The 15,340-nt window shown below is 53.0% G+C and overlaps 3 protein-coding genes across 3 annotated transcripts; all 3 read left to right on the top strand.

Moving 5' to 3' along the window:
- Window positions 1–1,714: 1,714 nt before the first annotated feature.
- Window positions 1,715–3,246, top strand: TRIVIDRAFT_207154 (uncharacterized protein; the record flags this gene model as incomplete). Its single annotated transcript, XM_014094142.1, has 7 exons — window positions 1,715–1,769; window positions 1,844–2,130; window positions 2,174–2,273; window positions 2,528–2,628; window positions 2,738–2,801; window positions 3,028–3,090; window positions 3,131–3,246. The coding sequence occupies 7 exons, from the start codon at window positions 1,715–1,717 to the stop codon at window positions 3,244–3,246; spliced, it is 786 nt and encodes a 261-aa protein (XP_013949617.1).
- A 3,414-nt stretch (window positions 3,247–6,660) lies between these two features.
- Window positions 6,661–8,832, top strand: TRIVIDRAFT_184820 (uncharacterized protein; the record flags this gene model as incomplete). The annotated part of the gene is made up of 3 exons (XM_014094141.1): window positions 6,661–7,028; window positions 7,095–7,572; window positions 7,703–8,832. 2 exons carry the CDS (start codon window positions 7,101–7,103, stop codon window positions 8,830–8,832), a joined length of 1,602 nt encoding a protein of 533 aa, XP_013949616.1.
- A 3,637-nt stretch (window positions 8,833–12,469) lies between these two features.
- TRIVIDRAFT_38302 (uncharacterized protein) lies at window positions 12,470–14,890 on the top strand (the record flags this gene model as incomplete). Its single annotated transcript, XM_014094140.1, has 2 exons — window positions 12,470–12,622; window positions 12,689–14,890. The coding sequence occupies 2 exons, from the start codon at window positions 12,470–12,472 to the stop codon at window positions 14,888–14,890; spliced, it is 2,355 nt and encodes a 784-aa protein (XP_013949615.1).
- Between the last annotated feature and the right edge of the window lie 450 nt (window positions 14,891–15,340).

The raw sequence follows: 15,340 nt of genomic DNA, 5'->3' as shown, positions 1-15,340 counted from the left end.
GTATGCAGTCTACGAGGACAGTACCGTGCCGCATCTCTGAGATTCAACCCGACCGGGGGGGAGAGACAAAGACATCGAAGAGTCGGTGGCCGTGCAGAACGGCGGGAATGAGGATCGGTGGGCCTTTTGCGGACGAACTTCCATTGGCGCTCGTACAAACACTTGAGAATCACCTTGCCTACTTGCCAACCCGGAGCACCATGGCAATTAGGCTATTAGCTCTGGAGCTCAAGTTTGTGGAGGCGGCCGCGACGCTTGGCTGCAATGGCGTCTCTTGTGCTCTGAACGGCAAGGCGATGAGCTGACCATGTTGGCTGGGCGAGTGGAGAGGGAGAGACTTGCTTGCTGGTTTGAGCCCGGGGGTGATTGTGATGCAGCGTGCATTGCACAAGTCCCAAGTAGCCCGAGTGCTAGTGCAGGCCTGCAGTTGCACAAGAGGGACAGCACTGGCCCATGTACTCTGTACTGCAGAACGCAGCGTAATCCCACCCATGCGTGGAGGACGTGGCAGCTGCTGTACGGTACATACTACATGTCGGGGCGAGGGCCCTAGCCCCCGGCCGTGATCCAAGCTGGAGGCGGAAAGAGCCCTGAGAAGCTGTGACCGGTACCTGCATACAGCGGGTTCCAGTGGCCGCATTGGTTCCTGCATGGCTGCGTCTGCAGTGGCGGTCTCTTCGCCGCGCAGTGGGTGCACGCAGCAGGGTTGATGGTGATGGTTAGAGCGCCAGCAATTGGTGGGGGCCGCTGTCCAGTCACGGCGGCGGGTTATGCATGCGCGGGCTGATATGCTGGAATCCGTGGGACCAATGCAAGAGAAAATGTGATGTGTAGTTATATTCGATGCCACGATTAATGACCCCGGCCATGGGCGGTTTTATTCGCCAACCGCTTTGTCGGTCAACCAATGCTGGGCACCGGGCTGCATGCTTGGTGTCAGGCACTTTGCTTGCCACTCACACTTGCTCTCACACTTGCTCACACGCTTGCGCACTCAAATCACTCGAATCACACACGCCTCGTTGGCCGCAACTCGCAAACTCGGTGGCTCATCTAATTACTCGGTCGACGGGTGGCGGCTGGCGTCAATCAGTGACCGGCACAATGTCGGTACGGGGCGGAGCGTCGCCTTCTTTCATTTAGCAACACGGGGTCGCTCCCTCTTGGGCGTAGCATCTCCCGTCCAACGGCGCGGCGCAGAGACGGGCCAGCGATAGTGGCTCGACTTGGGGCGATCCGTTGGCTTCGTTGTGCCTGATCGTTTGACGCTGTTTCCTCTTGTGGCTAGAGCTTCATCATGACGGATAGCACTTGTGTTTGGCGCGTGCTCCCCAGGTGTTCTTCATTGTCCCATTTCGTCAGCACGTGCTGCTGCTGCTCAAGTCGGATGCGCAGATGATGGAGAATCATCCCATAATTTCACAGCATCAGCAAGTTCTGCCCGGAGCGTTCGCTTATTCGAGTTTGTCGGTGAAGAGCACAAAACGTATTTATGGAGCAATGGGACTTCGTATTACATTATGATCCGGGTCCGCCGTTTCCAGGGCCCAAGGTTACGTGGATTCTTTCCGAGTTGGAGGTGCTGCTGCATTGGCTGCCGCTTGCCTGGGCTGGGCTGGGCCGGGGGGGTACGAGTACAGCACTGTACAGCGCAGAGGTTAGTCCATGCAATCGATAAGAGGCGACAAGACGAGACGAGACAAGAAAGAGAAAAATGACGCCGCCTCTTGTCCCCCTGTCGCTTGTGCAGCCGTTCCCATGGTTCAGGGGTCTGTGCACTTTGTTAATGCATTTTCCATTCTCGACTCTTTATGCAGCGCTAGAGTTTCAGATTAAACCACAGCCAATAGGACCGCTGCCACCAACCCAGCATCTGGCATAAGTCCGTTTACATTAGCGACGGTGGCAGCCAATGCTTGCATCTCGTGTGTGATGATCGGTGGATGGTGCAGGCACAAGATTACGACTACTTGTACCTTGTACTGTCTCTGGCCGGTACCCAGGCAACCATGGAAAGGCACCAACACCGCTCCAAAGCACCAGGCATTGGATGAAACCCTCCACATGCGGAAGAGCCTGTCTATCACATCACACACCGCACGTAGGATGCTGACGACTTACGCCCCGATGGTATATCACATGCTAGGCCAGTGCTTGCTTACCCGGTATACAGGATGGGAAATTGGAATTCTGTCAACAAGACGCAATCAAATCAATGGCACGATTGCAGTACCGTGCTATAGGTACTGATAGCAAAGATTCCTTCCTTCCGGGTAAGTAGGCACTATACTTGATCCAACTCGCTAGCCTTTCCTGGCTATCATCGCTTCCAGAGGAAGTCTTCCTTTTTCTTGCCTCATTCGTAAACACTACTGCGTAGCGGATCCCCCCCAAGCATCTATCTTAGCCAGTTTCCACCGCAAAACTACAGACTACCTACAAGTACCACCTTGGCCGATACTGATAGCACAAGTCCCTACTAACATGAAAGCCACCGAGTTTAGTCGCCAGTGATGCATTGTCGTAGTCGTTTCCCCGGCTCTCCAAAGTCCGGGAATGGGGCACCATGGCTTGCACGGCGTTTTGACTAGCGTTACATGGCCCGGATGGAAAGACACCGCAAGTACAGTAAGTAAGGTGCAAATTGGAACCTACCTACCTCTTCCCACCCATCCCACGACACACCGTTAGATGTCGACTGAAGTGGTGGCTGCACATGCCTGCTGTCTGGCAATAGTACGGGGGAATAGTTGCGTCCAACAGCCTATCGGACGTTTACCAGGCCTCGCTTAAGGCACACCGTAAAAAAGAAAAGCGGGGGCCTGCCTGACAGCGCACATTCTTGTAATTGCGGTGACACTTTTTGCTTCCTTTGAAGCTCTGCGTTTTCCATGGGAGCACGTGCAGAGGTACTATGTACTACTACTTACAACGGTTGCAATCAGAGCAAGGCACCATTGAAATGCGGGCAGATGTTTCTAGTACAGTAGATGTGCCCCATACAAGTACATACTACGTTGTACGTAGAGCTGAAGATGGTCCTCGACTACTCGTATGCTAATGGGCGCGATTCCACTCTTTGCCGCACGAGTAGGTCTATACTGTAGTGCCTATGACTCGCCCTCAACAGCCATCATGGCCATGGTGAAACTGGCGATTCTCAAGGCTCGTCGTGCGGGAAAAGCCATCGGGCCTGGAGAGGAGCTGGGCTCCGTACGGAGTACAGTAGTGCTCTCAGTAGCTTAGCGGGCCGGAGAAGCCACCGTCGACGGCCGTGGCTCGATTCTCAGCCCAGGCGATGGGTGGCCTGGAGCCTCAATGGGGCATTTTGCGGGAACGCGCGGGGCCACCAGGCGATAGCGAGCGCGGTTCTACGTTGGGCGTCCTGGAGAGGCAAGTTGGAGAGGCTTCACCGGAATCTTTGGTCGAGGCGGTATACAGCCTGGGAGGGAGGTATTGACAACGCAGCACGGCTTGCAGACGGGGGGTGGACGGCATGGGGATGCTACGGTACTCCATGCAGCGAGGATTTAACGAGAAAACAATAAAAAAAAGAAAGGAAAGGGAAAAAAAAGGGACAACAGGAAAGAGGCAAGAGAGAAAAAAAAAAAGCAAAAAAACAGCAAAAAAAAGCAAATACGGGCTTTTTAGTTTGCAGGCGGGGATGCATCTCATTTCGCCGCGAGACAGTTGCCACTTGCTGCCGTATTTTCCTTTCTTTTTTCTGATTTTGCTCGCGTCGTGTGTGCCCTCCCTCCAGCACGGTCTTGTTATCTAACGGTTTTCTTTTCTTTTTTTTCCCTCTTTTTTTTTTTTTTTTTTTTCTTTCTCTCTCTCGCCCATGTGTTTCGTATTTGCTCTTGTGTGTGCCTCCCGGTGGCCACTGGCTGTGGGCTACTGTCCCGGCTAGTACTAGCGCGCAGAACCACAAGCAAGTTGACACAAACAAAAGTGTCTCCATGCATAAGCATTACGGAGCACATACGAACAGACTATGAAACAGATGACGAAAAAGAGCCCTTGGTCTTCACAAGTACGGGTGGGGACGGGCTATTCTTGTACGAGGTAGCACCACCTGCACTAAGCAGCATCCAAGACATAAAAATAATCCACTCACATGCAACCCGCTCCTCTTGGATTGTGATCGACGCGCTAGGCCTGGTTCTGGCAATTGGCTAATATGTCAGATCAAGTTTGACTGAAGCTGCCCATTGATGACCACCGTCAGACGAGATCATTTGCGTACTAAACGTAGGCATGAAGCAGAGAATACTACTAAATACTGCCGCTACTGTAGAGGCATTGCCAAGGAGGTATAGACTACATAGTATACTTGCAACCTTGTGTGTGACGACTGCTGGATTGGGTGCTAGTGCGAGAACAAAGACACAAACACAGGCATCGCTCATTCTGGCCTGACAAACACACCATCAAACAGCCTGGGCGGCAACATGCCCAAACAGCTCTCTGGGCTCTGCTGCAGTGGATGCGACACCCGCCCTCCGGTCGGCCAATCTGGGATCCGCGTTTGACGTCTTTGCCTCCGAGATGCGAGCTTCCCACTACCTGGCTAGTGACTGACGGCTGGTTTCAACTAGCAGGTCGAATGACTTACAACCACTGGACAGCGTGATTGATGGCTGAGCGCATCGCCCATCAGGATATCATGTGCCTTGCAGCGGTGGAGTTTATCGACGTCTCGTAGGTGTGACGCCAGAGACTCGAGGTCCAATGGCTGTGCACAGTCGAGGTGTGCGTCAGTGTGCAGAGCTGAGACGGCGGCTTTTTGTGCAAGCTGGGTCATCAAAGTGATGCTAGCACGCGCTGTGTCCTATCACGACACGGCATTATGCAGGGCTTGTGACGCGCTCCTGTGTGCCCGTGCCGGCCTGTGAGTGGCCAGCGCCGGAAAATGGCGCGCACAGAGCGAGCCTGTCAACAACAACAGCGAGCCTCGGGCTAGCAGTAGCACTGTATTTAGTGGTGGTGGTACCTGTTAGTGGTGTTAGCGGGCTGGCGCCGGTGCAATCACCGCAGACGAGCCGGCATTCTTGTTGACGACGCTGATTTCATAGGTGGCCTCTCAGCGCTCGAGTGTGCGTAGCATCAGCAGCAGATGGACGAGCAAACTTGGACGAACGCCATGGGGGCCAGGACTCGGCACAGGTTGGAGCAGTGCAGCATTTGCGCGTTGGAGGCCCAATCAGCAGCTGTGCCGCCGTGCAGATGTCATTGTGAGGCATCCATCTCTCTGTGGCCATTCTTGGACGCGGCTTTGAGCATTGGGAGGGATGCATGCCGTCTTTTCTCGCTCTTGTCTCTCTCTACCTATCTCGCTATGGACGCCCCTCCCCTCCCCTCCCTCTCTCTCTCCAGTGTGATGTGATATGCGCGCGACAACTACAAGCCAGAAAAAAAAAAACGAGACAAAAGCGACCAAAAAGGAACAAACGGCACCACCAGCAATTGGCTCGGCTCACAGTGGCTTTTTTTTTTTTCGTAAACCCAGGCCAAGCCCCCGGTGGAGAGAAGCGCTGCGCTGTGCCAGTCGCGGTGCATCCGGGAGGCGGCGGCGTGTCTCTGTCATTATGCTTGTTCCTCAGCAAAGCCGTGCCTGTATCTGCTGTGTGGACGGATGCACTTCGTATGTTACGCTCGTATGGACTGGTAAGCCCACAATCCAGAATTAGAAGGGTGGCTGCGCCATGCTCGCCCGCGGGTTTTGACTCAAACCGGGCCAGTAAGCCATCAACGGCACAAACGCCCAATGGCAATCCAATGGCGAATGACGGCCATCCATGTGCACGTTGCTGCTGCTACCAATACGGACGGCCGTTGGCATTGCATTAATCTGCCATGCTATCCAACCTACCAATGTACTATTACTCGTGCTAGTCAACGCCAGCCAGCAGCAGAGACAGAGGGCTCTTTTGCTGCTATACTGCAAGTGGTACTATTACTTGACCTCTTGTGCTAGTACGAGGGCCAAGCAGGACCTGTCGTCGTGTTACATGTACGGGTACATGTGCGAGTACCTTGGTACTTTCGCATCTTAGTACGAGTATACCTGTGGTAGGAGGCCCACCGGCATTGTATCCACCTCACCTCGACTCGACTCGACTCGACTCGACTCGACTGGGCTTGGGGGCTTCATGAATTGGCAACTTTTTTTTGTCAACTTCCCACTTTGTCCAGTTGTACTCATCACCGTCAAAGCCGCACCCTGGTCGCTTCTTAGGCTGGCCGTTAGCCTGGCACTAGGTACGTACCGCCTCCACGGACTCGACAGATGGGCTCGACCAGGGTTGCTGGTGCTAGCAGGAGGCCCTTGCCAGTCGCTCTCAAGGTTCACACACCCCTGGCCGTCCCAGACATCCTAGACAACCCTGGACTCGCACACCACTCGCCCCAGACACCTCACGGACGACAGGGGCCAGGGAGGAAGCCTGTCCCGTCATGTCCGCGCAACGGATCCTGGCTCTTGGCCAGGTCGAGTGAGACAAGTGGAAGTGGACAGGCCTGCGTGGAGGCGACGGAGCGTTCCCACTTGGTGGGCTCTCTTGCCTATCGGTCGATTTGCTCGTCGATGATCTTGGGCTTCACGTCCTACTTATCCTGCCACGGCCCCCGCCGTTGCCATCAACATCATCCATATGATCGGCCACCCTTGAGCTTGTATATCTTGTTATTTTATACCCTCGATTCTCCCTTCTTTTGCGACCTCGTCTCCATCGGAAACTCGTTATATTTCTTCGAGATTCCTTCCCTTCTTTTGCTCAACCATTCGCAATCCATCCTCACCTCTCCCACCATCGCAACCAGTCTATAATAGTGATATACCACTACTACCAAGACTGCCCATCCATTCTTTGCACCGGATCCGAAGACGAACCTAACGAAGAACCAAAACCACTCTTTACGTGCCTCACCAATTGCCTGGGCAATTGTATAATACGGACTACGACTTATACAATAACTATTAACGTTTAATATCTATTCGAAGCCACCGCAAGCTCTTCTCTTACGAGGTTAGACAAGCAAGCAAGCAGAACAAAGCACATGTTCAAGAGCTGACACATTCTTTGGCTGGATAGAACACAATGGACGGCATGATGTCTCAAGCTATGGGACAGCAGGCGTTCTACTTCTACAACCACGAGCACAAGATGGCCCCTCGACAACTCGTTTTCGCACAGCAGATGGCCGCCTTCCAGATGGTGCCTACGCTGCCGCCCACTCCCATGTACTCGCGACCAAACTCCTCCTGCTCACAGCCCCCGACCCTGTACAGCAACGGCCCTTCAGTCATGACTCCCACAAGCACACCTCCTCTGTCCCGCAAGCCCATGCTGCTGGACACAGAGTTTGGCGACAACCCTTACTTCCCCTCTACTCCTCCTCTGTCCGCCTCGGGAAGCGCCGTTGGCAGCCCCAAGGCATGTGACATGCTGCAGACTCCCATGAACCCCATGTTCTCCGGTCTGGAGGGCATCGCCATCAAGGACAACATCGATGCCACCGAGAGCCTCGTCCTGGACTGGGCCAGCATTGCCTCTCCACCCCTGTCGCCTGGTAAGTGATTTCTGAAATTAATTTCCGCGTCGAATCTTCCTTTCGCCGTTCCAAAACCAAAAAAAGAAACAGAAAAAAGACGCTTTAATGAATACTGGGGCGGGGCAACAGGCTAATCCTCATTGGGCAGTGTACCTTCAATCTCAGGCTAGCAAGGTGCCTTCGCTTACCTCGAGCCCGAGCGACATGCTATCCACAACAGCTTCATGCCCTTCTCTGTCTCCCTCGCCAACTCCCTATGCGCGGTCCGTCACTTCTGAGCATGATGTTGACTTCTGCGATCCCCGCAACCTGACCGTCTCTGTTGGCTCTAACCCCACCCTGGCTCCGGAGTTTACCCTGCTGGCCGAGGACATCAAGGGCGAGCACCTGCCTGCCACCGCTGCCCAGCCTACCTTTGACTTCAACCCAGCGCTGCCCAGCGGCCTGCCGACCTTTGAGGACTTTTCTGACCTGGAGTCGGAAGCCGACTTCAGCAGCCTTGTCAACCTCGGCGAGATCAACCCCGTGGACATTTCCCGTCCCCGAGCCTGCACCGGCTCCTCTGTTGTCTCTCTGGGCCACGGCAGCTTCATTGGCGACGAGGAACTGAGCTTCGACGATAGCGAGACTTTCCAGTTCCCCTCTCTGCCCAGCCCGACCTCGTCCATTGACCTCTCAGACGTCCACCAGGACAAGAGACAGAAGAAGGACCGCAAGGACGCTAAGCCCATCATGAACGCTGCTGCCAGCGGCTCCCAGTCTGGCAACGAGCAGATTGGCGCCACTGAGGCTGCCTCTGCCGCTTCCGACTCCAATGCCTCTTCCGCTTCTGATGAGCCCTCCTCTTCCATGCCCGCCCCCACCAACCGCCGCGGTCGCAAGCAGTCGCTGACCGAGGACCCCTCCAAGACCTTCGTCTGTGATCTCTGCAACCGACGCTTCCGTCGCCAGGAGCACCTCAAGCGACACTACCGCTCCCTCCACACCCAAGAGAAGCCTTTTGAGTGCAACGAGTGTGGTAAGAAGTTCTCTCGCAGCGACAACTTGGCTCAGCACGCCCGTACCCACGCTGGTGGCGCCATCGTCATGAACCTCATTGAGGATTCTTCCGACGTGCCCACCTATGATGGTAGCATGATGACTGGACCTGTGGGTGATGACTACAACACCTATGGAAAGGTCCTGTTCCAGATTGCATCCGAGATCCCTGGAAGCGCCAGCGAGCTCTCTTCAGAAGAGGGTGACCAGGGCAAGAAGAAGCGCAAGCGCTCGGACTAAATGCCTGCATCTATCTCACAGATAGTCTATGACTGTCTCTATATACACGCCTGACATGATTCACTTTTACCACACACTTTTTGCTTCGCTTCGGCGCAAGCCCTATTCCAACACATACACTTTTGCTAGAGGAGGACATCACACTATACAGGGAAAAAGCTCAAGCGGTTATGATTGCATTTTCAAACCTTCAGTTCTTGTATCGACTTGCAACATCATACTGATGATATTTTTTATTTATACATATCGGGGAGACACTTCCTCGGTATCTTCACAATTTTTGCATCATGACAAAAGTTCGACAGAGGCTCGAACTCGGAAGAGGAATTTTCGGACATGATTTTTTTTGTTTGTTTTGGCGCGCATGGCGGATTATTAGATTTCTTTCTTTCTTTCTTTTTTTTTTTTTTATATTTGGCAGAAACAACGACGGTACGCCAATCAGTTGGCTGCCCCTCTTATCACACTTTTGGGTGATAATCCATCGCGAGCGATGGCTGGAAAGGTCGTTTGCCATGGCGGGAATAACTGAACATAGAGAGGACACTTGGGAAGCATTTGGGCCAGTGGGAGGATCGCACCGCCCATCATTGGAGGTTGATTCCTTTTTCTTTTAGTACAAATAATTTTTGTGCTGCTCACTCGTGTGGGCAAATGGGTTACGGCAGGGTGTGCGGGTCACAATTTTTGTTAGAAGTTTAACTTGACGCTATGCCAACCAATAAGAAAAAACACTGTTGCCAGTTAATACTGAATTGTGCCTTTGAGATGGTGACATGTTTGCCCGTGGCCAGTGAAGTGTTTATGTGTGAACGTGGAGAAAGACTTGGAGAATTTAGACTTGGGACTTGGGATATTTTAGACTATAGCAGATAGATGGAAATTCACTTGATGTGTTGAACTTGTTTGCGTACCATGAGGATGTCTGTGACTGAATACAATTGTGATTTGTGATTGTGATTCTCGTACTACAGACTTGGTACTTGCTACTATCACTATGCTGTAGAACTTGGACCAACCATCACATACATAGATACCATCTCGTTGCTGGGGTTTCACAGATAACGTTCTTACCATGCCGTCTTGGCCAAATGAAACGATGCCTCGCAGCATACGAGCTGTCCAACAACGGACGCTTCACTCGGCCGACAAGAGTTACGCTCTCAAGCCGTTTACCCGACTTGACTCCATGATACCTACCTGCAACAAAAGCAGGCCTCCCCTCTACGCTTTCCAGGGGGAAAGGGCCATCAAGGGGGATGGAAGGGTAGGGGAAATCGTTTTGACAGGTTCGACCTGTGACATCTCCCGTCTCGGAGAGGCAACGGGGAAATGGAACGGCCAAAAGAACATTCATGGAAGAAGTTCGCCGGTGAGAGTGGAGAATTGAGGCATTACTGGGTGCTGCTACTGCTCTGCGCTGGTATATTACTCCCTTATCTGGGGAGAGGGGGGGGAGGAGGCAGCAATATTGGGAGGGAACCATGCCTGCCTGGTTGGTCTCTAGGTGAGGCGTAGAGTTCAGCTCACATTTTGGTTATCCTTCCACGGCGCTTCTATACATGTGGGGATGTACCTCTTCGATTTGTTCTGCCTGGGGTGGGCAGACAAGCCCATGAGTCTCCGGCCCCATTGCCGGTCCAGGGCCTGGTAGCACCGTTTGAGGTCGGTATTGGGGTCCCTTGACAGGCACAGGTCCCTGGGAAACGAGCAGGAAAAAATCTCCTTTGTGGTGTGCTTGATCCATTCCGCGGGGACGCTACTCAGAGTGCCAGAAAATGTGAGTTGTCACATATTCGCTCAAGGATGGCCTCAAGGATGGACTCGCTCGGTGGCTTCTCTTGGAGAGCGAGGTAACGCTAGTGATGGCCTCTCTATCCCCTTCGGCGTAGTATGAAATATACAGGCACGGAGCACGATACGTGTGCAGGCACAGGTGTCCGCGCCGACTCCATATCTGCGATGGAGCTAATCTCTCGCGCAATCTATCCGGGGGCCGGGTATGGCCCGTCTGGTCCGTTGAAGAGGGAACGTGCCTGGTCTAAGGGACACTCTTTGGGAAACGCAGACGCCCTAATTTGGGAGGGATCATGACAGAACAACCCCCCCCCCCCCCCAGGTCGACAAAAGGTACAGCACCACTAGCGAATGGTCCCTGGACTAGCTCGAGTTGCGAGGGTGCTTCGAATTTAGGCGTGGGGTGGCTTCCGGAAGGTGGAAATGAAAGAGTCAAGTTGGGCTACTCCATACTTGGACAGGCGAAAGCTTGGCCACGACGTTGACGAAAGCACCGATGGCGTTCCACGGTGGCGGCAAATTAATGAGAGGCGAAGCAGCGACTATTTTGAGTAGCAGTTAATTAACTTGACGGCCAGCTGGTCGGTGGTAGTATCTTGGCGAGAAGGGGAATTTGGGTGCCTGGACCGTGGCACTGGGCCTGCCAAGCGAAAAAAAGAACAATGTCGGGCGTCTTGACACGAAGGGGACGTGCAACACGTGCGCCCGTATCGGCTCCATGGGCAGAGAATTACGGAGTTCGGAGTGTGCTCGTATGTTGTTTGTTCTCGGATCTAGCTGAAGATGTTGCTCGCCGAGACCTTTGCGGAGCCCTTTCCTTGGTGAACATCATTCGAAGAATGTTCTCTGCGGGCGTTTTGTTAGACTCGGCCGATAGCACTCACTCAACTTTTGTCCAAGCTCAGCTCACCGGGCGAACGCCATAAGCACCAATTGACCTTGTCTCCGTCCATGCCCTTCTATGCGGCACAAGTACGAGTACTAGCACTCCGTACTATCTGCTAGCATGAATCAATCATGGGATAACCTGGTATTTGGAGCAATCAATGGATACCCCCCACAGAAGACTAAAGGAAGGCCGTAGCACAGGCCGTTTCTCATCGCGGTACCTGACTCGGTGCCTCGTAGCAACGCGAGTAATAGCTGAATAGAGACCTACGGCTAGCTTGAGCACGTGCACTCATCGTAATCTGCCGTTATTCTGGCCATCGTTTACTAACGCCGATAGCGGGTGACGGTCGTGTTGTAGTAGGGAAGATCGCCGTAACTATCGTAGCTTCGTGCGGAGTAGAATCACGCTGGTGACGGAGGATGTGTCGTTAGTTTACCAGCCGTGGTTGACCTTTTTTCCTTGGCGTGTCTGCTAAAGAACATGTCCCCGAGCTGAAAGAGTAGTCTATGATAGCTATCCTGCTAAGCATGTTAGCGTAAATGGCCTTATCTTCGTGTTGGAGATTGGGGCTTGGTGGTGTGATGTGCGAGTTGCGGTTATCAGCGGGACGCCGGTGATCAGCAACACTCCGCACAAGATGAGAGAGTGAATTCCAAAAAAAGAGACGAGGTTCCCTACGTACCGTATCAACTCTAGTTACCCACAAAGCGTGATGTTAATTAGTGTTTTAACGTGTGCGTGTTCAATTACGAGCATATTGACACTGCTATTTGGTAAAAAGGCGTTGTGTTGGTGGAGTGTGTAGATCTGATAGTAAGGTGGACGAAAAAAAAAAAATTACTTGGCCGGGCGTGAAAAAAATGCACGTGAGATGCAAGATGCGCATCCTCCAAGCAACGTCTCAACGCCGCTGCATCAACAGGACCAAAGGCGGGCTCCCGACAAAAGATGGCATCCGAATCACTAAATGTAATTGCGCTTATTTCAGGAGGCAAAGACAGCTTCTTCAATCTGCTTCACTGCATTCGCCATGGGCATCGCATCGTGGCCCTGGCGAACCTGTTCCCAGCTGTGGATGGTGCCAACGAAGCCGTAGACGATGTGCAGTTTATCGACCCAGAGCAGCCGTTTTCACCAGCTGCTGAAGATGGCAATGTCAGCGAGCAGGATCTGAATAGCTTCATGTATCAGACGGTTGGCCACGAGGTTATCCCGCTCTATGCAGCAGCAACTGGTCTACCCCTCTATCGACAGCCTATCCGTGGCGGGGCACTGCATCACGAACGGGATTATGATTACACGTCTGGAGAGCACAAGGCTGATGAGACGGAATCAATGTTGCTCCTTCTCAGGGCCATCAAAGATCGTCACCCAGAGGCCAACGCTCTCTGCTCCGGAGCCATCTTGTCAACTTACCAGCGCACACGAGTTGAGTCAGTTGCGATGAGACTTGGCCTCACTCCACTGGCATATCTTTGGAAGTATCCCGTTCTTCCATCTCCTGTAAATGAGGTTGCAGATGACGCTCAGCTGCTGCGTGATATGGCTGTGGCTGGACTTGATGCTCGCATTATCAAAGTGGCAAGTGCCGGGCTTGATGAAGGCCATCTGTGGGAGCGAGTGTCGAGCGCCGAGGGAGTAAATCGAGTGAAGAGCGCTCTGAGAAAGTTTGGTGCTCCACAAGGTGCTGCACTGGGCGAGGGAGGCGAGTTTGAGACGCTTGTCTTGGATGGACCGGCCTGGTTGTTCAAGAAGAGGATAAATGTTCCCGAGGAAACGCGGCGAGTTATCAACGAAGGAGGAGGGTCAACTTGGGTGATGCTTCGGGGAGCTCAGCTTCAAGACAAACACACAGACGCCGATGAGGCTACGAGTCCAGAGTCATCTATTAGGAGCCCTGAGCTGTTTGATTCCAAGTTTCAGTCCATCTTGGATAGAGTTTTGAGCACAAAGACGGCCGAGTATAGAGGGGAAGAAGCTTCAGGAGCTCTCGCACTACGGATTCTGGGCAATAAGTTCTCCACGATACTGGAAGAAGATGACGATTTTCTCCGATTTTCTGTTTTGGCCAAGCCTTCTGCGGATCGCACTTCGATTGAGGTGGAAATGCAGTCCATTGTCAGCCAAATCGAGGGACTAGTTTCCTCCTCATCTCTTGATACGGCTCAAATAACAAATACCACCATTATCCTTCGTAACATGGCAGATTTTCCAAAAATCAACGCAGAGTATGGCAAGCTTTTCCCAAGGGCGAACCCGCCGTCTCGTGTCACCATTTCATGCGGCCACTTACTTCCGTCCGGCTTCAGCGTCATGGTGTTCCTCACAGTCCCGAAATCAGGGGTAAATCCTCACCGGAATGGGCTCCATGTCCAGTCTCGTTCGTACTGGGCACCAGCGAACATTGGTCCGTACAGCCAGGCCATTGACGTTGCTCTGTCATCAAAAACAGAGCAGACCGGGCTCCGAGCCATATACATTGCAGGCCAGATCCCTCTAATACCATTCTCCATGGCCTTGCCACCCCCTTCGGAGACCAGCCACGGAATGCAGGTTGTTCTCTCTTTACAACATCTCTGGCGAATTGGGCTTGAGATGAAAGTTCAACTTTGGACAAGCGCGGTAGCCTACTTTGCTAAATCATCCTCACCAGATGAGATGAAAAGTAACGCCCAAGCGGCTGGCCTTGCGTGGAGGCTCGCTCATGGGTCACCGGAAGATGACGAAGACGATGAGAATGAGCTGGACCCGTGGGATCTCAAGTACAACTTTCAACACATGACACTGGCGGGCGATGAGCAGAAGGCCCGTGCACGACTGCCTGACTGGTCAACTTTTACACTGAGACAACAAAACGAGCCGGAATCATGCATCCCTCCCTTTTTCGCTGCTGAAGTGGAAGAGCTTCCTCGACAGTCTACGGTAGAGTGGCACGCTCATGTTGGTCTATCTCAAATCGAGGAGACCAGCGTAGAGATTGTCCATCATCCAGAAACAACGTCGTCGTGCTGGAGAGCATGGCATGTGTTCGTCCGCACTGCAACAGCCACACTGGTGTACACGACTCTGGCTCATGTCCCGTCACGGGATCACGAGAGCACCAATTGGGAAGGTCTACGAAAGGAGCTTTCAGCCTTATATGCGGGCTCAGTTCGGGCCCTCGGGCTGACACCTCCAGTCTCTCCAACCCCTCACCTTGCATATATAGAGGCTGTCAGTGTGACATCCCTGTGGTCGGATGTCGGCGATGCTGGGCCGTCGGTGCCTTTTGCGATGATTCCGTGCCATACAATCTGGTCTGCCAACGGAGAAAGGATAAAATGCGTGGCAATGTACAAAATGACCCTTGGACTACCTCTGAATGAATGAATAAATAGAAGAAAAAAAGAATGATTCTCAATGACTATGCCCGCAATGGCAATTGCTGCCTGCCCGAGTCTATCATGAAGGCTTGCCCCGAGAGCCCCGACGAGCCGACGACCATGGCACGCAACCGCCATACAATGCCAGAAAGACCCTTGCCTGTCAGACGATCTGCCAGCCAAGATGCGATCTTCTCTATGTGGATTTGCGGGCAGCACTAATAGTTGCTTGTGACCTCTTAGCTAGGACTCGTCCGCTATCTGAGGGACATGGTGCTTGATCCAGCTTGCTTTCCGACGCCGTGGGCTATAACAGAAGTGATGCACAATTTCATCATCGCTATGACGGAGGAGACGTGCAAGGCTGAAGCCGGAGATGAAGTCAAAGGGATGCCATTCAATCAATATTCAATATATCGAGATCAAGGCTCGTGCACAATGACGCAACGGCTGCGAT

Source organism: Trichoderma virens (assembly GCF_000170995.1).
Source record: "Trichoderma virens Gv29-8 chromosome Unknown TRIVIscaffold_92, whole genome shotgun sequence".
In the NCBI taxonomy this organism is placed as follows: domain Eukaryota; kingdom Fungi; phylum Ascomycota; class Sordariomycetes; order Hypocreales; family Hypocreaceae; genus Trichoderma; species Trichoderma virens.
The sequence above is the reverse complement of the archived record's forward strand: the minus strand, read 5'-3'. Positions and strand labels throughout refer to the sequence as shown.